The sequence below is a fragment of the Neomonachus schauinslandi genome, chromosome 1 (assembly GCF_002201575.2).
Source record: "Neomonachus schauinslandi chromosome 1, ASM220157v2, whole genome shotgun sequence".
NCBI classification, from domain to species: domain Eukaryota; kingdom Metazoa; phylum Chordata; class Mammalia; order Carnivora; family Phocidae; genus Neomonachus; species Neomonachus schauinslandi.
In genome coordinates, this window is record NC_058403.1 from 158,401,304 (window position 1) to 158,426,734 (window position 25,431).

Below are 25,431 nucleotides of genomic sequence, written 5' to 3' on the forward strand. Positions count from 1 at the left end.
GCCTTGATCCCAGGAGGAATTGCTTGCCTTTAGATGAAGGGAAGACTTTAGGGGCACGTAGAAGAGAAGGTGGTTCAGGAAAATGGGCCCTCCCTTCAGACTTCTGAGGGGCCTACTTGGCTAACAGGGAGAAGAAAGTTCTGTATGGCCCTAAGATGGACACCACAGAGGAATAGATTTCCACCCGGTCTAAGGAGACCTATCTGATTATTTTGAGGCTGGAGAAGCTGCCTAGGCTGCAGAAAGTTCCCCTTCCCTGATGATCTTCAGGAGCGCCTGATGACTGCTCAATGGGAATATTGTAGAGACAATTAAAGTTTCAGATTCTGGGCTGGAGCAGGTGGCCCCTTATGGTCCTTCCATTCTTTAGTTTTGGCTTCATGACAATTCTCTTTTCCTTTCGTTATTTGCAAGTATCCTAGTTTGGGTTTAAAGGACCTCCTTTCTTTATTTTTATTTATTTATTTTTTTTTTAAGATTTTTATTTATTTATTAGAGAGAGAGAGTACAAGTAGGCAGAGAGGCAGGCAGAGGGAGAGGGAGAAGCAGGCTTCCTGCTGAGTGCAGAGTCAAACGTGGGGCTCCATCCCAGGACCCTGAGATCATGACCTGAGCCGAAGGCAGCCGCTTAACGACTGAGCCACCAGGCGCCCCAGGACCTCCCTTTTTTAGTCTGGGAACTCCCCCTCTCTGTCTTCGGAGTTCAGATGCCTCAGGACCCAGATGCTGACAACAGCCGGTAGTCCTGAGGTTGAGTCCATTCATCCAGGAGGGGAGAGCAGCCCTGTGGGGACCTGTCTTGATGTGTTGGTAAGCCGAGAGGCACTGTGGAGAAGCTGGCATTGTGTCTAGTTACCTGCCTAAGAGAACTGAAAACAGGTCCACACAAAAAACTTGTATGTGAATGTTCACAGCAGCATTATTTATAATAGTCAAAAAAGTGGAAACAACTCAAATGTCCATTAACCAATGAACAAAATGTGATATGTCCATATAATAGAATAATATTCAGCCATGAAAAACGAATGAAGTACTGATATACACACTTCAACATGGATGAACCTTGAAAACATACTGAGTAAAAGATGCCAGACATAAAAGGCCACATGTTGTATGATTCTGTTTATGTGAAATGTCTAGAATAGTCAAATCTACAGAGAGAGAAGATTAGTGGTTCCCAAGGTCTCAGGGGAGGGACGAAGAAGTTAATGGGTACAGTTTCTTCTTGGGGTGATGAAAATTTTCTAGAATTGGTATTTATGATTGCACAACATTGTTAATATATTAAAAACCACTGAATTGTACAATTAAAAAGGGTGAATTACAACTAAAAAGGGTATGCAGTAAAGAATCCTGCCTTGCCCAAAAGATCTGGCCTTTGCTTTTGGCTTCTGGGAGGTGATATATGTCATACCTAATAGGAGTGCCTTTGCTTAGGTTGGGGGATGACTACACCAGAACTTAGGATAGGATGGGACCACCGCACCTGAGAGTCATAGGATAGAGGTTGGCCATGCCAGAAAGACCACCAGTGTGATTTTGGGTTAGGGCTTTGGTCTTGCAGTGTCAGTTGATCTGGAGATTGAGATTGCCATGTGGGCAGTCAAGCAATTAGTCAGTCATGCCTCTGTAATGGAGCCCAAATAAGAACTCTATATACCAGGGCTCAGGGGAACTTCTCTGTGCATATTGTCCCTCAGCAATGTTACAAGGGCAACGGATCCTGATTCCATGAAGAAAGAGCAATGGAAACTTGGTGTTCAGAACCATCCTAGACTCTGCCCTATGTGTGTCTTCCTCTGGCTGATTTTAATCTGTATCCTTTCCCTATAATAAGCTGTGAGTGTGTGTGTAACAGCTTTCAATGAATTCTGTGAGTTCTTGTAGCAAATTGATGAGCCTGAGGGTGGTATTAGGAACCCCTTGAACTTCAGTTGGTATCAGAAGTCAGGGCAGTTTGGGGAACTATGACCTCAAACTTGGCAGTTTGGCTAAGTCAGGGGGTATGGTATGTGAATTATATCTCCATGAACAATTTTGTCCCAGTAGAAGAAATAATATAAAATATGTTCACTGGCCCCAGTTCAGTTAAACTACAAATAAAAAATCATTAACCAGGAAAAAAATTTCACATGCTTGGAAATTAACAAATACCTCCAAATAAGCCATGGGTCAAAAGCGAAACTGTAATAGAAATTAGACATTATTGAATTGAACAATAATGAAAATAGTATAATATCTAAATTTGTGGGGTGATGTTAAAGTGTTAGAGGAAACTTTATAGACTCAAATGCTTATATTAGAAAAGAAGAAAGGCTGAAAATTAATGACAGATGTTACAGACATTGAAATAAGTGTTTTAAACTGTCAATAAGTTTAAATATAAGAAATTCCAAGAATATAAAAAACATTTTCAGATAGGATAGTTTAATGAGGTTTCTGGATACAAACATTAATGTAAAAATCTATTGAATTTCTGACTACCATCTACATACAAAAAATTATTTTTAAAAAATTAATGCTTTTAAAGTATAAAAATATGAAATTCACATGAATAAATTCAATAAAAAGGATTAGAATATCTCTATCATGCATATTATAGAACTTTTAAAAACATTAAAGAAACCTAAATAAGTGAAGAGACCTACCATGTTCATGGAATCGAACACTCAGTATTATAGAGGTGTCAGTTACCCACAAACCAGATATATCGATTCAAAGCAATCCCAATTTTAAAAGTATGGAGCTTGAAAAACTGATTTAAAAATTTACATCATCATATTAAAAAAAAAAAACACTCTTGAATAAGAACAAGATGGGAGAACTTGTTCTACAAGGTATCAAGGCTTCTTATAAAACTCTAGTGATTAAGACAATTTATTGGATCAGGGATAGACAAGCAGACATATGGAATATAATAGAAAATCCAAATACAGACCTACATGTAAGCAGTCGCTTGACATATGACGTGTGACATTGCAAGGTCAGCAAATGAATATACTAAAACCATTGAATTGTACACATTAAAAGGGTGAATTTAGATGATTTGATACCACTTCACACAGACCAGTTTGGCTGGAATTAAACATGTCAGATAATAGTAGCAAGTGCTGACAAGGATGTGGAGAAATCAGAATTGTCATTCACTGCTGGTAAGAATTAGATGAATTAGATGGTAAAGTCACTTTGGAAAACAGTCTGGCAGTTCCTCAAATGACTAAAAAGAGTTACTGTATGACCCAGCAGTCCCACTTCTAGGTAAATGCCCAAGATAACTGAGAACATATGTCCACACTAAATAGTATACAACTGTTTATAAGAGCACTATAATAGCCATTAGATGGCAACAATCCAAATGTCCATTAACTGATGAATGGCTAAGCAAAATGTGACATAGAAATACAATGAACTATTATTTGGACATAAAAAGTAGTGAAATACTGACTCACACTACAACATGGATAACCCTTGAAAACATTAAGCGAAGTGAAAGGAGCCAGTCACAGAAGACCACATATTGGTTGAGTCATTTATATGAAATGTCCAAAATAGGCAAACCTATAGAGACAGAAAGAGGATCAGTGAATACTTAGGGCTGTGGGTCAAGGGGTGAGAGTATAGGGGGTGATAGGTAGTGGGTACAGGTTTCTTTTTTAGGTGATAAGAAAGCTTGAAAATTGATTGTGAAGATGGTTGCATGTATCTGTGAATAGACTAAAAATGATTGAATTATACCCATTAAATGGATGAATTATATGGCACCTGAATTAAATCTCAATTGAAAAATACCTCTAGCAGACAAAAAAAAATCTGTGAGGAAAGGAGAAACTTTTCAAAAAATGGTGTTGGCAAAATTGTTTGTCCATAGAGAAAAGGAAAATAATTTCCTACAGCAAACCATTCACAGAAGTCAGTTCCAGCTGCATTAAAAATCTGTGTACATTTTCAACTTTTGAAAGAATTATAGATTCATAGGAAGTTTAAAGACTATTACAGAGATCCCACATACCATTTCCCCACATCGGTTACATCTTACTTAACTATAGTGCAATATCTAAGCCAGGAGACCAATGTCAATACAATGTGTGGTTTGTTTGTACCAGTTTATCACATACAAATTTGTGTGACCACTACTATAATGAAGATCTTGAGCTAGTATATCACCACAGAGAGCTCGCTCATGCTGTGTGTTCATAGCCATGCCCACCCTCTTTAACTATCTTGTTTTCCATCTCCTTAATTTCTTCCTCTGTATGTGATCTTACATATTAGTGGAATCATATAGTGGATGACCTTAGGAGATTGTTTTTTTCCACTCAGCATAAAGTGCTAGAGATGCACATTCTTGCATGTATCCATAGTTTGCTCCCTTTTGTTGCTGGGTAGTGTTTCATGGAATGGATGTGCCACAGTTTCACCATCCATCTGTTGAAGGACATTTTGGTTAGATTATTACAAATGAAGCTGCTGTGAACAATAATTTACAGGTTTTTGGGTGGACATGTTTTCTTTTTAATTGGATTATAATTGATTTATAATATTGTATTAGTTTCAGGTGTACAAGACAGTGATTTGATATTTTTATACATTGCAAAATGATCACCACGGTAAATCCAGTTACCATCCGTCACTATACAAAGTTATTATAATATAATTGACTATTCCCTATGCTGCACATTACATCCCTGTGACTTATTTATTTATTTGTTTATTTAAGATTTTATTTATTTATTTGACAGAGACACAGCGAGAGAGGGAACACAAGCAGGGGGAGTGGGAGAGGGAGAAGCAGGCTCCCCGCAGAGCGGGGAGCCTGATGTGGGACTCGATCCCAGGACGCTGGGATCATGACCTGAGCCGAAGGCAGTCGCTTAACCAACTGAGCCACCCAGGCGCCCTGTGACTTATTTATTTTAAAACTGGAAGTTTGTACCTCTTAATCCCCATCACCTGTTTCACCCATTCCTCCCCCACTCCCAGCCCCAGCAGCTACCAATTTGATCTCTATACCTGTGGAATGTTTTGTTTTGTTTGTTTGTGCTGGTTTTTAGATTTTACATGTAAGTGAAATCATACAGTATTTGTCTATCTCTGTCTGACTTATTTCACTGAGCATAATACCCTTTAGGTTCATTCATGTTGTTGCAAATGGCAAGATCTCATTCTTTTATATGGCTGAGTAATATTCCATTACACACACACACACCCCACATCTTTATCCATTCACCTATTGATGGACACTTAGATTGCTTCTATACCCTGGTTATTGCAATAATGCTGCAATGAACATAGTGGTGCACATATCTTTTTGAATTAGTGTTTTCATTTTCTTTTGGCCGAATACCCAGTAGTGGAATTGCTGGATGATAAAGTAGTTCTGTTTTTAAATTTTGAGGAATCTCTATGCTGTTTTCCACAGTGGCTGCACCAGTTTGCATTCCCACCCATAGTGCACAAGAGTTCCCTTTTCTCCACATCCTCCGTCACCAACACTTGTTATTTCTTGTGTTTTTGATAATAGTCATCTGACAGGTGTGAGGTGGTATCCCACTGCGGTTGTGATTTGCATTTCCCTGATGTTCAGGGATGTTGAGGTCTTTTCATTGTGTCTGTTGGCCATCAGCTTCTATTTAGCTGCTCTGCCCATTTTTTAATTGGGTTGTTTGTTTTTTTGTTTTTGTTATTGAGTCATATGAGTTCTTTATATATTGTGGATATCAATCCCTTAGTAGGTATATTGTTTGCAAGTAGCTTCTCCCATTCAATAGGCCACCTATTCTTTTTGTTCATTTCCTTCACTGTGCAAAAGCTTTTTAGTCTGATGTAGTTACATTTGTTTATTTTTGCTTTTGTTGCCCTCGCCTGAGGAGACATAACCAAAAAAATATTACTTAGACCAATGTCAAAGAGCTTATTGCCTGCGTTTTCTTCTAGGAGTTTTATGGTTTTATTTAGGTCTTTAATCCATTTGAGTTGGTGTTTGGTGTAAGAAAGTGGTTCAGTTTCATTCTGTGCATGTAGCTGTCCAGTTTTCCCAGCACCAGTTGTTGAAGAGACTGTTTTCCCATTGAATATTCTTGCCTCCTTTGTCATGCATTAATTGACATGTTAATCCTACATTTATTTCTGGGCTCTTCATTGTGCTCCATTGATCTGTGTGTCTGTGTTTGTGCCAGTGCCATACTGTTTTGATGACTACAGCTCTGTAGTGTAACTTGGAATCTGGAATTGTGATACCTCCAGTTTTGTTTTTCTTTTCAAGATTGGTGGTTCCATACAAATTTTAGGATTGTTTGTTCTAGCTCTGTGAAAAATGCTATTGGTATTTTGATGGGGATTGCATTGAATGTGTGGATTGCTCTAGGTAGCATTGACATCTTCACAATATTTGTTCTTCCAGTCCATGAGCATGGAGTGTCTTTCCATTTGTTTGTGTCATCTTCAGTGTCTTCCTTTCCAATCTGTATTTCCTTTGTGTGATGGAGAGGACCTGCAGTACTGTTATACATATAAGAGTGGTGACATCCTTGTCTTGTTTCTGATCTTTGATGGAAGATATTAGTCTTTCCGCATCACAAATATGATGTTAGGTGTAGGTTTTTTGTAGATGTCCTTTATCAATTTGAGGAAGTTCCACTCTGTTCCTAATTCACTGAGAGTTTCCTAATTTGCTGGTTCACACAATTCACAAAAATAAATTCCAGATAGATTAAAACCCATTTGGAATAATTATAGATTCACAATCAGTTGCAAAAATGATATAGAGTAGTTCCATGCACCCAGTACCTAATTTCCTCCAATGGCGACATCTGACAAAAATAGAATGCCTTATTGATGGACACAGTGCAGTCGACTAGGCCACAATTACCTGATCTTATTCAGAGTTCACCAGAAAAGAAAAATCCATTTCCGAAAAGCAAAATGAGAAAGCTTTTAGATGAGTAGGATAAAGAAAGATTTCTTGAACAAGACAGAAGTACACAGGATAAAGGAAAAAGATGCTGGATCTGGCTACGTTAAAGTGAATAAATTCTGTTCATCCAAAGAGATCATAAAAATTATGAAAAGACAGACTGAGAAAAAAATTATTTGCAGTGTGTGGAGCTGGTATCCTGAATGTAAAAACACCCATGAATCAATAAGAAAATGAAAACAGGCCAAGGGAAGAGTGGGCAAAAGACTTGAACAGGTACTTCACCAAAGGGGAAACCCCATGACCGAACACAGAGTCACTGAGGGGATAGGCAGGGTCTCTGCTGCCTTCCCTCAGTTTCCACCAGGGGCAGGAGCAGCAAGTACCAACACAGGGGTGTGGCGTAGCGGGGTGTGCTTAGAAACTCTGCCAGGCCGGGAATGCCAGCGAGCCAGGTGTGAGCAGGGACAGAGAATGGGAGCAGGAGCAGGGCGAGAGGAAAATGAGGCAGGGTTCAGCATTTTCTCTGCCAAGGTTTGGAAAGATCATCTATCAGCTGTTTTATTATTTTTTTCAGATGATTTATTATTAATGCACTCCTTTTGTTCGTGTGTTTTTAAACAAGCAAAAAGAAAAAGGAAAAGAAAAAAGTTCTGCCAAAGGGCAAAACCGTGGAGCATTCCAGGAGGCCGCAGAGCAGCGCTAAAGCCCTGCCCCGTGGCCTCCTTGCAGAGTCACCAAAGCAGAACAGGGCAGTTCCAAGGTGCTCTACAACTCGGCGCTGCGGTTCCACCACCGCCTCTACGCCGACCTGGAGACCATCCTATACCAAGTGCACCTCTTCAAGCCGCTGTCACAGCTCATGAAGTGCTCGGCACTCTGCATCCGCAACAGCGTTCTACAGAAGGCCTTCCAGGCCCTGACCAGGTGCACCAGGCTGCCACGGGGGTGAAGGCCACCTCCCTGGGGGTACCCATGGCGGGGGGTGCCCCGGGGTGGTGCAGGAGCCCCTCCAGGGGCCAGGGGCAGAGGCAGAGGGAGCCCGACGCGGGGCTCGATCCCGGGACTCCAGGATCATGACCTGAGCCGAAGGCAGTCGCCCAACCGACTGAGCCACCCAGACGCCCTGTGCTGTTCCTTCTCCTCCAGTACTGGGGACCTCCCCCCCTGCCCTGCCCCCAGGCCTTCTGCTGGTGACCCTGTGAAGCCGTGAACTCCTCGCGCTGCATTGAGCGTGGCTCATGCTCTGGGAGGGCCTTCTCCATTCACGTAGGGAGCAGGAGGGCTGAGCGAGGCACCCCCAGTTTGGAGTGGAGCCTGACAAAGCATAGTGCAGTGGGACCCCTGGGACCATGGCCGGCCTGTGCTGGGCTTTGTGGGGGCAGTGAAGGACAGTAGCTGGTTCTTTCAGGAAGCCACGAAGGGCTGACCTTGAGCGGCAGTGAGCAGGCCTTCATTGGGTAGACAGTCCACGCGCTGTAGTCTGGGGCTGGGGGTGCAAACCATCTCTTTAGGCTTTAAAGCCAGCAACAGCCCTGGCTGAGAGTTGGCTCCCAGCTTACCAAATGTATTAATAAAGGAGAGGGTGGAGCCAGGAGAGAGAGGAAGGGAGAGAGCCGAGCGATGCGGAGAGAGGGGACCTAGTCCTGTTATCCCCCACCTCTCCACCTGCAGCTCTGCCTGAGGGGCCAGGCAGGTGTGGGTTGCGAACCCCACAACGGCAGGCCGAAGCTGCAAGTCAAGAAGGGTGGACGGTGCAGTGGGCCTCACCAGGCTCCTGCTGGGGAGGTGCTGGAGCATTTAGGTGTCCAGAGTCTCAGCGGTCAGTGAGGGGACGCTGGGCCCTGCCCTGCCTTAGGGAAAGGGAAGAAAACTGCTATTTATTAAGCATTCACAGCATCCCAGGTAGCTGCACATTCATCATGGCTTTATTCGCATCTGAAAGGCCAAGGGGTGGGCCAGGGACCTCAGCTGGTGAAAGGCAGAGACTGTCCTCAGGCATGCGCCTCACGCTGGACCTCAGAAGTGCCAGAGACACTGAGCAGCAAATAACAGCTCCTGACATGGATTCTGCAGAGCATCAGCGTGAACCAAGTGCCCACAGCGCAGCGGGCCCCTGGGAGAGGGCAGCGAGGAGGACTCTCAGGGCAGGGGTGGGAGGGTGACCGCTCAGTCCTTGTGCTTTGCTGAGATACGAGGCTGAGTGTACAGTGCCCTCTTCCTGTGGCGGGAGATCTACACCCCTGATGGCTAGCTGGTTGGGCTGCTCCCTGGTGGGGTGTGGGTTGGTGACAGGCATGGAATAAGGCCACAGTAGCAGAAAAATAATCAGAGTGACTGTGGGAAGCCGTTAACTTCTGGGGGCTGCGAGGAGAGCAAAAAGGAGGCATTCTCTTTTGTGGGCTCGTCCAGGTGGAATCGAAGCTTTGCATCTCTGAGTTCTGTGACCTGGGATGAGCTAAACAGCTCCTGAGCTTCATGTTCTCTTGGAAGACGGGACTGGTTTGATGGATCTTGAAAGGTAGGTGAGGCCATGTGGGTGGCCCTCTGCCTTGCAGGATCTACAGCATCTGCCATCACTGCACCAAGCTCAGGGAGGTGATCACCAGAGACCTGCTGCCGTCCTCCACCATGGTCAAGGACTTGAGCCAAGAGCTGGGGCTGCCCATCTCACAAGACGATCTCACAGATGGAAAAGTGATGGTCTTGCCATCTCAGCCGGCCCCCTGTCTTGAGCGCTTCCTAAGTCGGAAATCCACCCTCGCTTACGAGATCCAAGCCCACAGGGACAAGTACCTGCAGGGGCGGAACACCATGGTGCTTACTGACAAAGGCCGGGAGCCCAGCCTGATCCAGGTGGGCACTCTCTCCTCCCCAGGTCAGGGGTCCCAGGCCTTGGCTCCACGTGGGGCTGTCCAGTCACCAGCGGGGAGATACAGGCTAGATAACTGGTGCCTGTATCTGCTCTCCTGGGACCCTGGGCTGGGTGGGCGGGAGTAGAGCCTGCGGGGCTGAGCCCGGTCAGACGCGCGTGCACTCCCAGCCCTCAGGGCCCCATCCTCCCTGCAAGTGAAAAGAACGCTCTTTACCTTGGCCCCAGAGTTCATCTTGAAGGAAGAACTGGGGTGTGCGTGTGCGCGTTTGTGTCTCGTGTGTTAAATGTGTAAGAAGAACAGAATAGGAGCTAAGGAGCTGCTGAGGTGTAAGAAGGCGGGGTGCACTGTGTGGCCTGAATGGCCGGGGAGAGCCTCCCTCATTCCACACCAACCGAAAAGCTGCGACTTCAAGTTGTCCATCCAGGGGTTCTGTGCAGTGCCCCCACCCCAATCTCTAGGAAAAAGAAAGTCTCTCAGAAGTTTGTAAGCTTTCAAAGTGTATATTGTTTATGAAAACCAGTGAAGAGGCTTTTTCCCCATTAGTGTTCAGGTTTTTACAGAAGAACCAGTTCTTGGATCTGTCAATCTGCTTTTTCTGTTTTTCTATTTTCTAATTAACTTTAGCTTTTATTTTTTATAATATTTTAAAACTGTATTTTTTTCCTTTTTTCTAGCTTCTTTAAATTTTTTTTATTATTGAAGTATAATTGGCATACAATGTTATGTCAGTTACAGGTGTGCAACATAGTGATTAGATGATTCTATACATTACTCAGTGCTCATCACAGTAAGTGTAGTCACCGTACAACATTATTACAATATTGTTGACCATATTGAATCCCTGCGACTTATTTTCTAACTGCAGGTTTGTACCTCTTAATGCCCTTTATCTATCTCACCCATCCCCCCACCCACTTCCCCTTTGGCAACTACAAGTTCTCTGTATTTAAGAGTCTATTTGTTTTTGTTGTTGTTCATTTTTATTTTTTAGATCCCACGTATAAGTGAAATCATATGGTATTTGTCTTTCTCTGACTGACTAATTTCACTTAGTGTAACACCCTCTAGGTCCATCCACCTCATTGCAAATGGCAAGATCTCATTCTTTTTTATGGCTGAGTAATATTCCATATATATATACATATACATACATATATACACACACACACACACACACACCACATTTCCTTTATCCATTCATCAGTCGATGGACACTTGGGCTGCTTCCATATCTTGCCTGTTGTAAATTATGCTGCTATAAACATAGAGGTGCATATTATCTTTTCAAATTAGTGTTTTCATCTTTTTTTTTTTTTAAGATTTTATGTATTTATTTGACAGAGACAGACACAGCGAGAGAGGGAACACAAGCAGGGGGAGTGGGAGAGGGAGAAGCAGGCTCCCCACTGAGCAGGGAGCCTGACGTGGGGCTCGATCCCAGGACCCTGGGACCATGACCTGAGCCAAAGTCAGATGCTTAACCAACTGAGTCACCCAGGCATCCCTGGTGTTTTCATTTTCTTTGAGTAAATACCCAGTAGTGGAATTACTAGATCATATGGTAGTTCTATTTTTAATTTTTTGAGGTACTTCCATATTGTCTTTCACAGTGGCTGCACCTTTCTAGCTTCTCTTTTTTTAAAAGATTTTATTTATTTATTTGAGAGAGACCATGAGCAGGGGCGGGGGACGGGGGCAGGGGCACAGGAAGAGGAAGAAGCACACTCCCTACTGAGCAGGGAGCCCGATGTGGGGCTTGATTCCAGGACCCCGGGATCATGACCTGAGCCGAAGGCAGATGCTTAACTGACAGAGCAACTCAGGTGCCCTTCCTTTCTAGCTTCTTGAGTTGACTATTTCATTCATTTTTATTTTTTCTTGTTTAATAAGAAAGGCTACAAATTTCCTCTGTATATATCCTTGGCCATATTCTGTAAAGTGTAATATGTACTGTATGTTCTGATTGTTATTTGCCTTAAATTCCTTATAAATTACAAAACAAGACCGAGGTACAGGCCTATAAAAAAGTCAAACAACTGAGAGTATTAGCAATCTTCCCTTACTCCCTTATTTTACCTTCTCAGTGCACTTACATATGTACACACACGTGGGCACACACACACACAAGTACATGAATATATCACATCCATTTATGGGTTAGTACTGTTTTGTTAATGTCATTTAACAAAGGGTCTTGAAGATTTTACAATAATAGGGCTGTACAAAATTTTATAATATGTTTGTACAATTTACTTAATATCTTCATATCACCTATGTTTTGTTGAAACCACTTGGAAATACTGTTCCAGAGTTTTAAAAAATTGTTTCTGTTGTTTTCGTTATTGGTAATTTCAAATGACCTTATCCATACTATAATCAATAATTGAAACCCAACCATAATTTAATTTTGTTCTATTTTTACTCTGAGATGTAATTTACATATGATAAAATTTAATCATTGTAAGGCATATAAATCAATAATTTTTTTTTAGAAATTTGCTTTGGCAGTTTAAGATTTTTTAAATTTGTCAGAGAGAGAGACGGAAAGAGCACAAGCAGGGCGAGCTGCAGGCAGAGGAGAAGCCGGCTCCCCACTGAGCTAGGAGCCTGATGCAGGACTCAATCCCAGGACTCTGGGATCATGATCTGAGTTGAAGGCAGACGCTCAACCAACTCAACCACCCAGGCATCCCTAATCAATAATTTTTAAGTAAATGTATGGAATTGTACAACCATCACAATCCAGTTTTAGAACATTTCCATCCCCATAAAGTTTTTCCTTCTGCCTGTTTAAAGTCAATCCCTGCTCCCACCTCCAGCCACAGGTAACCCCTGATCTGTGTTTTGTCTCTACAGATTTGCCATTTCTAGACATTTCATGTAAATGGAATCAGACAATATGTGACCTTTTTTGCCTGGCTTTTTTCACTGAGCATCACTTGAGGTTCATCCATGTTGCAGAATGTATCGATAGTTCCTTTTTTTTTTTTTTTTTTTAGATTTTATTTATTTATTCATGAAAGACAGAGAGAGAGAGGCAGAGGGAGAAGCAGGCTCCCAAGGAGCAGGGAGCCCGATGTGGGACTCGATCCCAGGACCCTGGGATCATGACCTGAGCCGAAGGCAGACGCTTAACCATCTGAGCCACCCAGGTGCCCTTGATAGTTCCTTTTTTAAATTGTTGAACTTCCATTCATTGAATGTATCACATTTTTAATTTACTCATTCCCCACGTGGTGAAATTTGTATTGTTTCTAGTTTGGGACTATTATGAATATCGCTGCTATGAACATTTGCAAACAGATCATTACATGAAAAAGTTTTCATTTCTCTTGGGTACAAACCCAGATACAGAATTGCTGGGTCATGTGGTAAATTTAACATTTTAAGGAATTTTAAAGCAGTTTTACAATGAAGTTGCACCATTTTACACCGCAGAATGCAGCGCATGAGGGTTTTGGTTTCTCCACATCCTTACCAACTCTTGTTATTGCAGGTCTTTTTGATTAGAGCCATTCTATTGGGTGTGTGTAATGGTACCTGATTGTGGTTTTAACTTGCATGTTACAATCATTAATGATTTTGGATAGCTCTTAATGTACTTATTAATGGTTTATCTCTGGTAACTTCATATATTTACATGCATTTTAAAATCAGGTTGTCGTCTTGTTGAGTTGCAAGAGTTTTTTATTCTGGGTATATTTGCTTAACCAAAACTATGATTTGCAAATATTTTCTCTGTATCTGTGGCTTGTCTCTTTACTTTTTTTTAATTGTGTAAGGAAAAACTCTTGAAGTGTGAAGGCTTTTAATTTTGATGAATTCCAATTTATCAGTGTTTTACTCTTATTGATCATGCTTTTGGTGACATAACTAGGAGCTCTGCCTAACCCAAGGTCACAAAGATTTTCTCTTATGCCTTCTTCTAGGCGATTTAGAGTTAGCTTACTTTTAGGCCTTTGAACCATTTTGACCAATTTGTGTGCGTGTGTGCGTGTGTGTGTGATGCAAGGTAGGGGTCTAAATTCATCTTTTTGCATGTGGATAGCACCACTTCTTTTTTTTCAGATTTATTTATCTGAGAGAGAGCATGCATGCATGGGAGGGGCAGAGGGAGAGGCAGAGGGAGAGGGAATCTCAGGCAGACTCCTTGCTGAGCACAGAGCCTGATGCGGGTCTTGATCCCATGACCCTGAGATCATGGCCTGAGCTGAAACCAAGAGTTGGACTCCTAACCAGCTGTGCCATCCAGGTGCCCCTCTAGCACCATTTTTCAAAAAAGATGAACTGTCCCCCCCCCCCCCCATTGAATTGCCTTGGCACCTTTGTCAAGAATCAGTTAACCATAAATGCAAGAGTTTATTTCTAGGCTCTGTTATTACATTCCATTGACTTAGATGTCTATACCAGGCCCACATCATCTTGATTACTATAGCTTTACAGGGAGTTTTGAAATTGGGTTGTGTAAGTCCTTTAACTTCTTTTTCAAAATCGTTAAGACTATTTTGGGTCCTTCACATTTCTGTATAATTTGCCAATTTCTACCAAAAAACAAAACAAAAACAAAAACCCCCAAAACCAAACTTACAGGGATTTTCATAAGGCTTGTGTTGATTCTATAGATCAATTTTAGGAAGAATTGCCATGCTGTCAATTTTGAAGCTGTTAATCCATAAACATTGAATGTTTATACTTTTATTTGGGTCTTCTTTAATATCCTTCAGTAAGTTTTGTAGTTGTCACATACAAGTCTTACACCTCATGAAATTAATGCTGTTATGAATGGAATCATTTAATTTTTGAATTGTTGCAAGAATATAGAAATCCAATTGATTTTTGTATATTGCTTTCATATCCTGAAATTTTTTGAAGTTGGATCATGTCATTCATGGGTAAAGACCCTTTTACTTCTTCCTTCCCAATCTGAATACCCTTCTTTCCTTCCTGCATTAGTCTGTGCAGATTGCCATACAGAACTTACCACAGGTTGGGTGGCTTAAACATCAGAAATTATTTTTCTCTGCATATATTGAGGGTCTCTCCTTTATTTATATAGTGTATTACATACGTGATGTTTGGATGTTAACACAATCTTGCATTCCTGGGATACATCCCACTTGGTTAAGGCACATGATCTTTTATCTGTGTATTTCTGAATTTAGTTTGCTAATATTTTGTATTTTTCTTGTGATAGCTTTGTCTGACCTTGGTACCCATGTAATATTGGCCCTGTAAAATGAGTTGGTGTTTCCTCCCCTTCTATTTTCTGGAAATATGTGAAATGTTGGCATTCATTCTCTCAGTATTTGGTAGAACTAACCAGTGAAGCCATCTAAGCCTGAGCTTTTCTTGGTGGGTAAATTTTAAATGACTCATTTGATCTCTTTACCCTACTTGGGGTTCATTGAGCTTCCCTAGATCCATAGGTTAATTTCTTCAATAGTTCTTTCTGCTTCTTCCTCCCTCCCCCTTCTCAGACTTCCATTATGTGCATGTTGGTTCACTTAATGTCCCACAGGTCTTGAAGCACTATTAATATAAAAAAATTATTTTGTTTCCAATCCTCAGATTGGATAATCTCTATCTTTAGGTTCAGATTCTTTGTCAGCTTAAATCTGTTATGTCCCCCAAGTGAATTTTTCATTTCAGTTACTGTACTTTACAACTTCAGAGTCTTCATTTAGCTTTTTATAAAATCTCTCTTATTCAGGTTGTCTATTTCTTGAGTCATTGTTGTATATTTCCTTAAATTTCTGAAATAATTTTCTTTAGTTTTTGTTTTTTTAAAGATTTTATTTATTTATTTGACACAGAGAGACAGATAGCAAGAGAGGGAACACAAGCAGGAGGAGTGGGAGAAGGAGAAGCAGGCTTCCCATCGAGTAGGGAGCCCGATGTGGGGCTCGATACCAGGACCCCGGGACCATGATCTGAGCTGAAGGCAGACGCTTAACAACTGAGCCACCGAGGGGCCCTAGTTTGTTTGTTTTTATAACAGCTGCATTGAGGTCTTTTTCTGTTAAGTCAACCAGCTGAATCCACTGGACAGTTTCTAATGACTGCTTTATCTTCCTGAATAAGGTTTACACCTTACTATTTCTTTTTGTGTCTCATAATTTTTGATTGAGAACTGGACATTTAAAATGTATTGCAGCAACTCTGGATTCTGCTTTTTCTCCCTAGGGGTGGTGGTGGTGGCTGTCATTTAATAACTTGCCTGCACAAAATCTGTGGAATCTGTCTCCTCAGATATCAGCAAGCTCTGATATCTTTGCTGGTTTTTATTTATTTATTTATTTATTTTTAAAGATTTATTTATTTGAGAGAGCGAGAATGAGAGAGAGAGAGAGTATATGAGAGGGGGGAGGGTCCGAGGGAGAAGCAGGCTCCTCGCTGAGCAGGGAGCCTGATGCGGGACTCGATCCCAGGACTCCGGGATCATGACCTGAGCCGAAGGCAGTCGCTTAACCAACTGAGCCACCCAGGCGCCCTGTTTCTATTTATTTTTATTTTTTAAAGATTTTCTTCATTTGTCAGAGAGAGAGAGAGAACAAGCAGGGGGAGCGGCAGTCAGAGGGAGAAGCAGGCTCCCCACTGAGCAAGGAGCCTGATGTGGGACTCAATCCCAGGACCCTGGGATCATGACCTGAGCCGAAGACAGACACTTAATGGACTGAGCCACCCAGGCACCCCTGTTTTGTTTTTAGAGAGAGTGTGCATGCACATGAGTGTCAGGGTAGGTGCAGAGGGAGAGGGAGAGAGAGAATCTTAAGCAGGCTCTACACCGTGGGGCTCGATCTCATGACCCAAACCGAAAGCTAGAGTCTGTCACTTAACTGACTGAGCTACCCAGGCACCCTTCTTTGCTGGTCTTTAAATTGTTTTTATTTTAAGCCTGGCTTCCTTGGGGTCACCCCTGTGTCTGCATCAATCAGTGATCAACCAGTAAATGGTTAGAAGTTTGCACACCTCTAGCCAGCCAGGTTTCCAATCTTTATCAATGGATCTGTGTGTGGGTAGGGGCATGCACTTCAAAGTTGGCTCTGGCTTTGACTTTTCACTGGGCCCTCTCAGGTCTCCTCTGCATGTGCAGGCAGGCAGTCAGCAACGGATATATGAAGAGCATGTCAAGGTCCTTTGTGGCTATCTCATTTCTTGCATCTCCCTGTTGAATTTTGATTAATTTGCTTGCCTGTTGCTTGCCCCATATAGGATTGCAACCTCAGGCCTGCTGAGCAGCTGGCCTGCTCTGTTTGTTTGCCCCTGAGATTGCTATTGTTGCTTATAATTAGCCAAGCACGCGGGGTTTTTCAAGCTGCAGTTCAAGTCAAGTAAATCTGCATTCAAGTGAGCAGTGCAGCCCCTGATTTTCATGACTTGGACACCCTAGCAGAACTAGTGGTGTAAGTGCCCCGGGGTGGAAAGAATGTCACCAACTCTTACTGTTTTTTCCTGAAGTTCACATTTTTATGAGTAAACACATCTAAGTTTTTTGTATGTCTTTGGACAATTTCCAATTGTTGCTTTTGACAATTTTGTCCAGTTTTATTGTTTTTTTGAGGAGAGGATTGAGCTCCTTACTCCACCATAATAGAAGTCCTATCTTCCTCCTTACTACCATTTTACTTATTTCTATTTGCTATAATGTGTGTGTGTGTTTGGGGGTGGGGTGGGGCGTTGTGTCTACTTTATCCTTCGCTTTACTATTTTTTTTTTTTTTTTTAGTTTTTTTTTTTTTTGAGGGAGGGGGGGGGGGAGAGAGCACAGCAGGGGGAGCAGCAGAGGGAGAGGAAGAAGCAGGTTCCCTGCTGAGCAGGGAGCCCAACACAGGACTCGATCCCAGAACCCTGGGATCACGACCTGAGCCGAAGGCAGATGCTTAATCGATTGAGCCACCCAGGTGCCCCTGCTTTACAATTTTTTTTTCTTTTAGGAAGTTTTTTTGGGTAATAAACTTTCAGGGTGCTTGTAGGTTCATGGTTATCATCGTGTCTTTGCTCTTGAATAGCAGCTGAGCTGTTTTTAAGATTATACTTTCAAATCCCTGCACACAACCCTCCTCACAACCCCCACCAAATCCATCACTTTCTAAAATCAATAATTACGGGTAGGTCTGATGCCCATCTGATCCTTTCTCCTTTTTATTTTATTTATTTAATTTTTAAAAAAATATTTTATGTATTTGGCAGAGACACAGCGAGAGAAGGAACACAAGCAGGGGGAGTGGGAGAGGGAGAAGCAGGCTTCCCCCCGAGCAGGGAGCCCGATGTGGGGCTCGATCCCAGGACCCTGGGATCATGACCTGAGCCAAAGGCAGTCGCTTAACCAACTGAGGCACCCAGGCGCCCCCCTTTTTCCTTTTTAAACTATCACTTCCTCTGGAGTCTTTTACAACTTTCTCTTAATCCTTAGTGTTCACTCTAGATGTCCAGGTGGCAGCTTGTTTTTCACTGAAACTTAAAGAGCTTTCCTCCATTTTGTTTTCCCTTTTAATTCGTACTTGCTGGTATCTTATATTGAATTCTGCTCTACCTTCCAATTCTCTAATTTTTAATCTTCCCCTGTGACATCTATGTTAGTTAATTCATAATTTTAAATTGTCTCAGTCATGTTTTTACTTTACAGAAATTCTCATGAGTTCGTTTTATTTTCATGAATAAGTTAACTTTTATTAAATATACATATAAGAGCATATGTGTGTGCACTGTTAAAAATAATAAACCCATTATCCAGCTCAAGAAATCAAGCATTATCAATACTTTTATAGTTTTTTGTGTGCAGTTTCCCATCTCTTAGCTCTTACCCAGAAGTTACCATTATCCTAAATTTCATCTTTCACTTGCTTTTCTCTTAAGGCCTACTGCCTACGTTTATATGTTTTTGTGTGCTCATTTTATTTTTTTATTGCAGTATAGTTGAGACTGCATGCATATATATCCATAAACATTTTTAGATTTTTTAGCATATCTTTGAATGCTAAAAAATGGAATGATACTGGATATAATCTTATGCAGTTTTAATTTTTGCTTCAACCATGTTTATGTGTCTAAGTGTAGGAATATACCACAATTTGTTAATGGGCATTTGTATTCTTATGTTTTGCCATTTAAACAAACATTTTTAACATAGATATGCAAGACTTTTTTGAGATGTATACTTAGGATTAGAATTGCTAAGTTGTACTTCTGCTTGCCTGGGTAATACTTTCTTTTCCAAAATGCTTATACCATTATATACCTGCCAACCATGCATGACTTTGTATTTTCCTACTTTATGCTCACATCTCTTATAGTCAGACTTAAATTATTGCTAGTCTCTAATGCATAATAGTATCTATGAAGGTTTTAATTTGCATTTCATTGTTTACTAGTGCATATTTATGAATATGTTTTCATAAATTTGGTAATTTCTTATTTATAAATGTGTTCCTTTTAACTTTAGGTGATTTTATTTTAATGTTCTCAGTGCTAACAATGGCATTTTATAAACATTGCAAATCTCTTTTGGTGCTTAACTTCACTCTCTTACTGGTGTCTTTTAATGGACAGAAGTTATTTTGTAAAATTTCCATTTCTTTTATGACTTAAAATTTTTGCCTTATTTAAAATCTTTTCCTATCCCAAAGTCATACAACTATTCTGTTTCCTTCTAAAAAGATTTAAATTTTTGTTCATATTTAAATTTTATCTGGAATTTATTTTTCTTTAAAGATTTGAGATAGAGTGAGAGCGAGGAAGGGAGAGAGCATGAGCGGGGGTGGGGGGGCACAGAGGGAAAGGGAGAAGCAGGCTGTCCACTGAGCAGGGAGCCTGACATGGGGCTCGATCCCAGGACCCTGAGATCATGACTTGAGCCAAAGGCAGACTGAGCCACCTAGGCACCCCTGAAATTTACTTTTCGTATGAAGGTAGGAATCTGATTTCATTTCTTCCACATGATCAATGGTACCAGCCCTTTGCTTAAAAGCCCATCCCTTCCCCAGTGATATATACTGCCAAATCGGTCAGATCAAGTTGCTCTTTATACATGAGTTTGTTTATGGGTATTTGAGATCTTTATTGAAATTGCACTTACAAATGCATTATTTTCTTCAAAGAATCAGTATCTCTGTTGCTTTTTTTATTTCTATATTGTACACTTATTTTCTACTTAATTGATTTCTACTCTTATTCCTTCCTACTTTTGTTGGCTTGAATTTGCTCTGCTTTTTCTAATTTCTTCAGATGGACGTTTAGATAATTTTCAGACATGAATCATTTTATTATAACATTCATTTTGGCTAAAAACTTCTTATGAACATTAAGTGCATCCTCCAAGTTTTTTTTTTTTTTTTAAGATTTTTATTTATTTATTTGACAGAGAGGGACAGCAGGAACACAAGCAAGGGGAGTGGGAGAGGGAGAAGAAGGCTTCCTGCTGAGCAGGGAGCCCGATGCAGGGCTCGATGCGGGTCTCAATCCCAGGACCCTGGGATCATGACCTGGGCTGAAGGCAGACACTTAATGACTGAGCCACCCAGGCGCCCCAGTGCATCCCCCAAGTTTTTAAACATATTTTCATGATGACTCAGTTAAAAATATTTTCTATTTTCCATTTTCATTTGTTCTTTGATCCATGGGTTAGTTAATAGTATACACAATTTCCAAATACTTTAGGATTTTTGTTACCTCTTTTTGTTATTCAGTTCTACCTTGACTGCATTATCAGAGAACATATTCTGTATAATTTCTATCCTTTGTTGATATTTGATTTACGGTCCAAAATAGGTTAGTCCTAGAAAGTGTTCCAGAGTACTTGAAAAACAAAATGTATCCTGTAGTTGTTGACAGTGTTCCAAATACATCAACTTTGGTGTTTCCCGCCCCCCCCCCCAAATCTATATCCTTATCTTTAAATTTTGTCTCTTCTCTCAGTTACTAGGGGAAGTCTATTAAAATCTCCAAATATGATTACAGATTTCTTTATCCTCTCCTGTTTTTGCTTTATATCTGCCAAGCTTATGTTTTAAATATACACAAATTTCAGATTGCTTTATCCTGTTGATTTCTTTTATAAATACGATAGGTCTTTTTGTCTCTGGTACTACTTTTTAGATGTATACATTAAATACAGTAAAATTAATAAATCTAGGTATACAGTCTCATTTTTATCTATGTACATATCTATGAAACCATCACACAGATCAGGGTGTTGATTCTATCAATCCAGAAAGTACCATGCTTCTGACCAGTTAACTACTATCTTGAGATCTACTTTCTTAGCAAACTCCAAATATACAATACAGCATTATTAACTACAATTACCATGCTATACATGACATCCCCGTGATTTACTTATTGTATAACTGGGAGTTTGTCTCTTTTGACCACATTTATCCAACTCACCCACTCTCCACCTCCAGCAACCACTAATCTGTTGTGTATCTCTGAGCTCATAGTTTTTAGATTCCTCGAGTTCACTCAGTATGTCTTATTTTAGCATAATGCCCTCAAGGCCCATCTATATTGTCACAGAAGGCAAGATTTCCTTCTATTTTATGGCTGAGTAATATTGCATTGGATATACACACATGCACGTACACGTGCGTGTGCACACGCACACACACTCCATCTTCTTTGTCCATTCACCCATTGATAGACACTTAGGTTTCTTCCATGTCTCGGCTGTTGTAAATGCTGCTGCAATGAACATGGGGGTGCATTTATCTTTTTGTGTTAGTGTTTTTGTTTCCTTCAGATGAATAACCAGAAGTGAAATTGCTGAATCACATGGTATTTCTAACTTTGAGGATCCTTCGTACTATTTCCATAGTGGCTGCACCAATTTACATTCCTATCAAGAGTGCACCATGTTCCATTTTCTCCACACCCTTGTCAATACCTGTTATTTCTTGTCTTTTTTTTTTTTTTTAAGATTTTATTTAATTGAAATTAGAGAATGAGATAGAGAGAGCATGAGAGGGGGGAGGGTCAGAGGGAGAAGCAGACTCCCTGCTGACAGCAGGGAGCCCGATGCCGGACTCGATCCTGGGACTCCAAGATCATGACCTGTGTCGAAGGCAGTCGCTTAACCAACTGAGCCACCCAGGCGTCCCATGTCTTGTCTTTTTAATAATAGTCGTTCTAACAAGTGTGAGGTGAACTCTCTTTGTGGTTTTGATTTCCACTTCCCTGACAATTAGTGATGTTAAGCACTTTTTCACTTACCTGTTGGCCATTTGCATATCTTCTCTGGAAAAATGTCTATTCAGATCCTCTGCCTATTTTTTAATCAGGTATGTTTTGTTATCTTTTGGTTTTTTTGCTATTGCATTTAGGAGTTCTTTATTTTGGATTTTTTTTTTTTAAAGATTTTATTTATTTATTTGATATTAACCCCTTACAGGTTATATCACTTGTAAATGCCTTCTCCCATTCAGTAAGTTCCCTTTTCATTTTGTTGGTTTCTTTTGCTGTGCAGAAGTTTTTTAGTTCAATGTTGTCCCAGTTCTTTATTTTTGCTTTTAGTGTCAAATCCAAAAAAAAAAAAAAAAAAATCACTGTTAAGACTGTTTTCAAGGAGTTAACTACTTTTTTTTTTTTTTTAGGAATTTTTTTAGTTTAAGGTCTTGGGTTCAATTTTTTAATTCTTTTTTTTTTTTTTTTTTTGGGTGGAAAAAATTTTTGTTCAATTTTTTTTTTTTTTTTTTTTTTTTTGGTATGTGACTGTCCTATTTACCCAGAACCATTTATTGAAAAGACTGTCCTTTCTCCATTGTATATTATTGGCTCCTTTGTTGTAAATTGTATATATGTGGGTTTATTTCTGGGCTCTCTATTCTATTCCATTGACTTGTGTGTTTTTATGGCAATATTGCACTTCTTTGATTACTATAGCTTTGTAATATAGTTAGTTGAATCAGGAAATGATGCCTCCAGTTTTGTTCTTTTTTAAGATTGCTTTGGCTATTCAGGGTCTTTTGTGGTTCCATAAAAATTTTTATAATTGTTCTGTGAAAAATGCCATTGGAATTTGCATAGGGATTATATTGAATCAGTAGATTGCCTTGGGGTGTTTCCATTAAATGGTGAACAATGCATAGGAAAAATTGTAGAGGCTCTTCATGATACCTTCTTCCGGAGAGGATTTAATTTTCTCGTAGCAGGCAAATAAAGGACAAATTCTCTTAAACAGGTTTATCCCTTCTTTGCCCATATTTCTAAAGCATAGATTTTCTGAATTCTGAACTGTGCACTCTGAAATTCAGTTTTTGTTTCCCTAGCATGGTGACATTTTCCAAAATATCTGTTTAACATTTGAACCTCTTAGCTGCTTTTTCTGCTTGGGGTCTTTTTATCTGCTTCATTCATCTTATTCATGTGCAATTTAGGAATCAGCAAATACTTTGAGAGCAAACTATATAGGGAAGGAAAAAAGGATTCAATGTACTTCTGCTCTCCAGATTCTTGGCCCCTCAAATCCTGAGCTCTTCGCTCGCTCTACAGTGATGTCAAGCAGATGTCCATTTCTCTCTGCAATCCTGTCAGTTGTTGCTTAATATATTTTGAAACCACATTGTTAGGTGCACAGGGATGTTCATGATAGTTATACCTTCTTGCTCTTTTTCTCAATATACAATGTCTTTTGTGGCCTCTTGATAGATTTTTATCTAGAATTATGTGGTCTGATATTAAGAATGCCACTCCAGTTTTGCTTGTCTTGGCTTTGTGATTCCTTTTTGCCTAGTTTATATTCTTCCACCCTTTAATTCCAACCCTGTATCTTTTTGTCTAAAGCAGTTTTTAAAAGATTTATTTTGGGGGCACCTGGGTGGCTCAGTCGTTAAGTGTCTGCCTTCGGCTCAGGTCATGGTCCCAGGGTCCTGGGATCGAGCCCCGCATCAGGCTCCCTGCTCAGCGGGAGGCCTGCTTCTTCCTCTCCCACTCCCCCTGCTTGTGTTCCTGTTCTTGCGGTCTCTCCCTCTGTCAAATAAATAAAATCTTATAAAAAAAATAAATAAAAGATTTATTTTGTAAGTAATCGCTACACCCAGTGTGGTGCGTTTTGAACTCATGACCCTGAGATCAAGAGTCCCATGTTCTACTGACTGAGCCAGCCACGTGCCCCTAAAGCAGTTTTTATAAACAGCATACTGTTAGGTTTTTTTTTTTTTTTAAATCTGAGATTAATTAGCAAACAACCCGTTTACTGAGAATATTGTTAGGTTAGGCTTTTGAGGGACCACCTCATTTTCTTTTAAATTCCTTCTATTTGGTTCTTTTGACAAACCAGGTTTGTTTTTTTTTTTTCTGATTTAAAAGTTTGCATTCTTTGTTTCTAAGGTGGTTGTCCTAAAGGCCACATTCATTTTGATATATTCCTACTGAATTCTGAGACTTTTTATATTAAATTTCTTTTATAAGCCAAATAGCACATTTAGAGCCCCTTTTATCTTTTCCTACTCACACCCTACCATCCCTTTTATATATCAGTCTCCAGAATTCCAGTTCTAGGTTATTATACCTTCCTTGGTCCTTTTCAGAAAAGAAAACTACTAGGATACTGGACACCATTACTTGCTCCCTTTGTCCAAATACTCCTGGGTTCTCCTCCTCCCTTTTGGATCTTTTCCGAGTGTATTTTCAAAGGAAAGTCTCTGCACAAACTTCCCAAGCCTTGTACACCTGACACTGCTGTCAGTGAATGGCCGTTTTGCCTGGGTGTACAGCCTTAGCTTCAAGTTCTTCACCTTGTTCACAGTGCTGTTCACAGGTGGCCTGCTCGTTCTCTGGCCGTTTTCAACATCTGTCTTTGCCCTTGTGGTCTTACAAGTCACTGTGTGCCCAGGCCTGGCATTTTCCTTATCTATTCTGAGGCTCCTTCTTTCTTAAAATCTCCTACTCCTGCTTTCCCCTTCCTTTTGGGGCTTCTGTTATTTGGATGTTTCCACTTCGGTTCCCAGTCTCTAAATTCAGGCTTTCTAATTTTATCTCAAGCTGGTTCCCAGTCCACTAATTTGTTCTACAGCTGCCCCACTTCCACGGGGCGTCTCGCTCGCTTGCGCCCTTTATTTCAACTCTAATGTTTTACACCCACTATTTGCGTTTCTTTAATTAGCTGCTTTTAAGAATGATTATTACATTTGCCTTAAATTTTTACCCCATCTCTTCCAGTAGCTTGGCTTCAGTTCAGTTTGTGTCTGTGGTCTTTTATGCTGGTTCTACTTCTCAGGCATCTAGTTCCTTTGGCTGTGGATTCCAAATTTCCCTGCAGCCCTCAGCTCCAGGGCAGGGAACCCCAGGTGTCCAGAACTGCTGACCACTGTTCTCACCTCACCACGTGATCTCTTTCGGCCAGAACTTCCATTTTAAACTCTAAGGAAGAAGTATCATGAAAGGAGAACTGTCTCCCTCAGTCGTAATACACTAGCTCTAAGGTTTGGAAGGAGCAGGGAACTTGCACTTTTGTGAAAGGAGACGGACTCATTCAAACCAACCCTCCCACTGAAAACACTTAGAAGAACTGGACAGAACACTCGATGCTCTGATTGAAGCTCTGTGTGTGCCATTACAAGGCCCCAGCTTAGATGGCCCCTCTGGCATAGTCCTCTTGAAGGTGCTCACAGGCCGAAGTTTTGTCCCTGTCTCTGCCTCCAGGCCCTGC

General features: G+C 40.7%; 1 protein-coding gene across 1 annotated transcript in view; it reads left to right on the forward strand.

The window, feature by feature from the left end:
• CFAP92 (cilia and flagella associated protein 92 (putative)) overlaps positions 1-25,431 on the forward strand; it is a 60,865-nt gene that overhangs the window by 33,343 nt on the left and 2,091 nt on the right. Inside the window, exons 10-11 of the mRNA XM_044912692.1 lie at positions 7,646-7,840; positions 9,472-9,769. Of these exons, the coding sequence (XP_044768627.1) occupies positions 7,646-7,840; positions 9,472-9,769 (493 nt within the window). The remainder of the gene's footprint in view (positions 1-7,645; positions 7,841-9,471; positions 9,770-25,431) is intronic.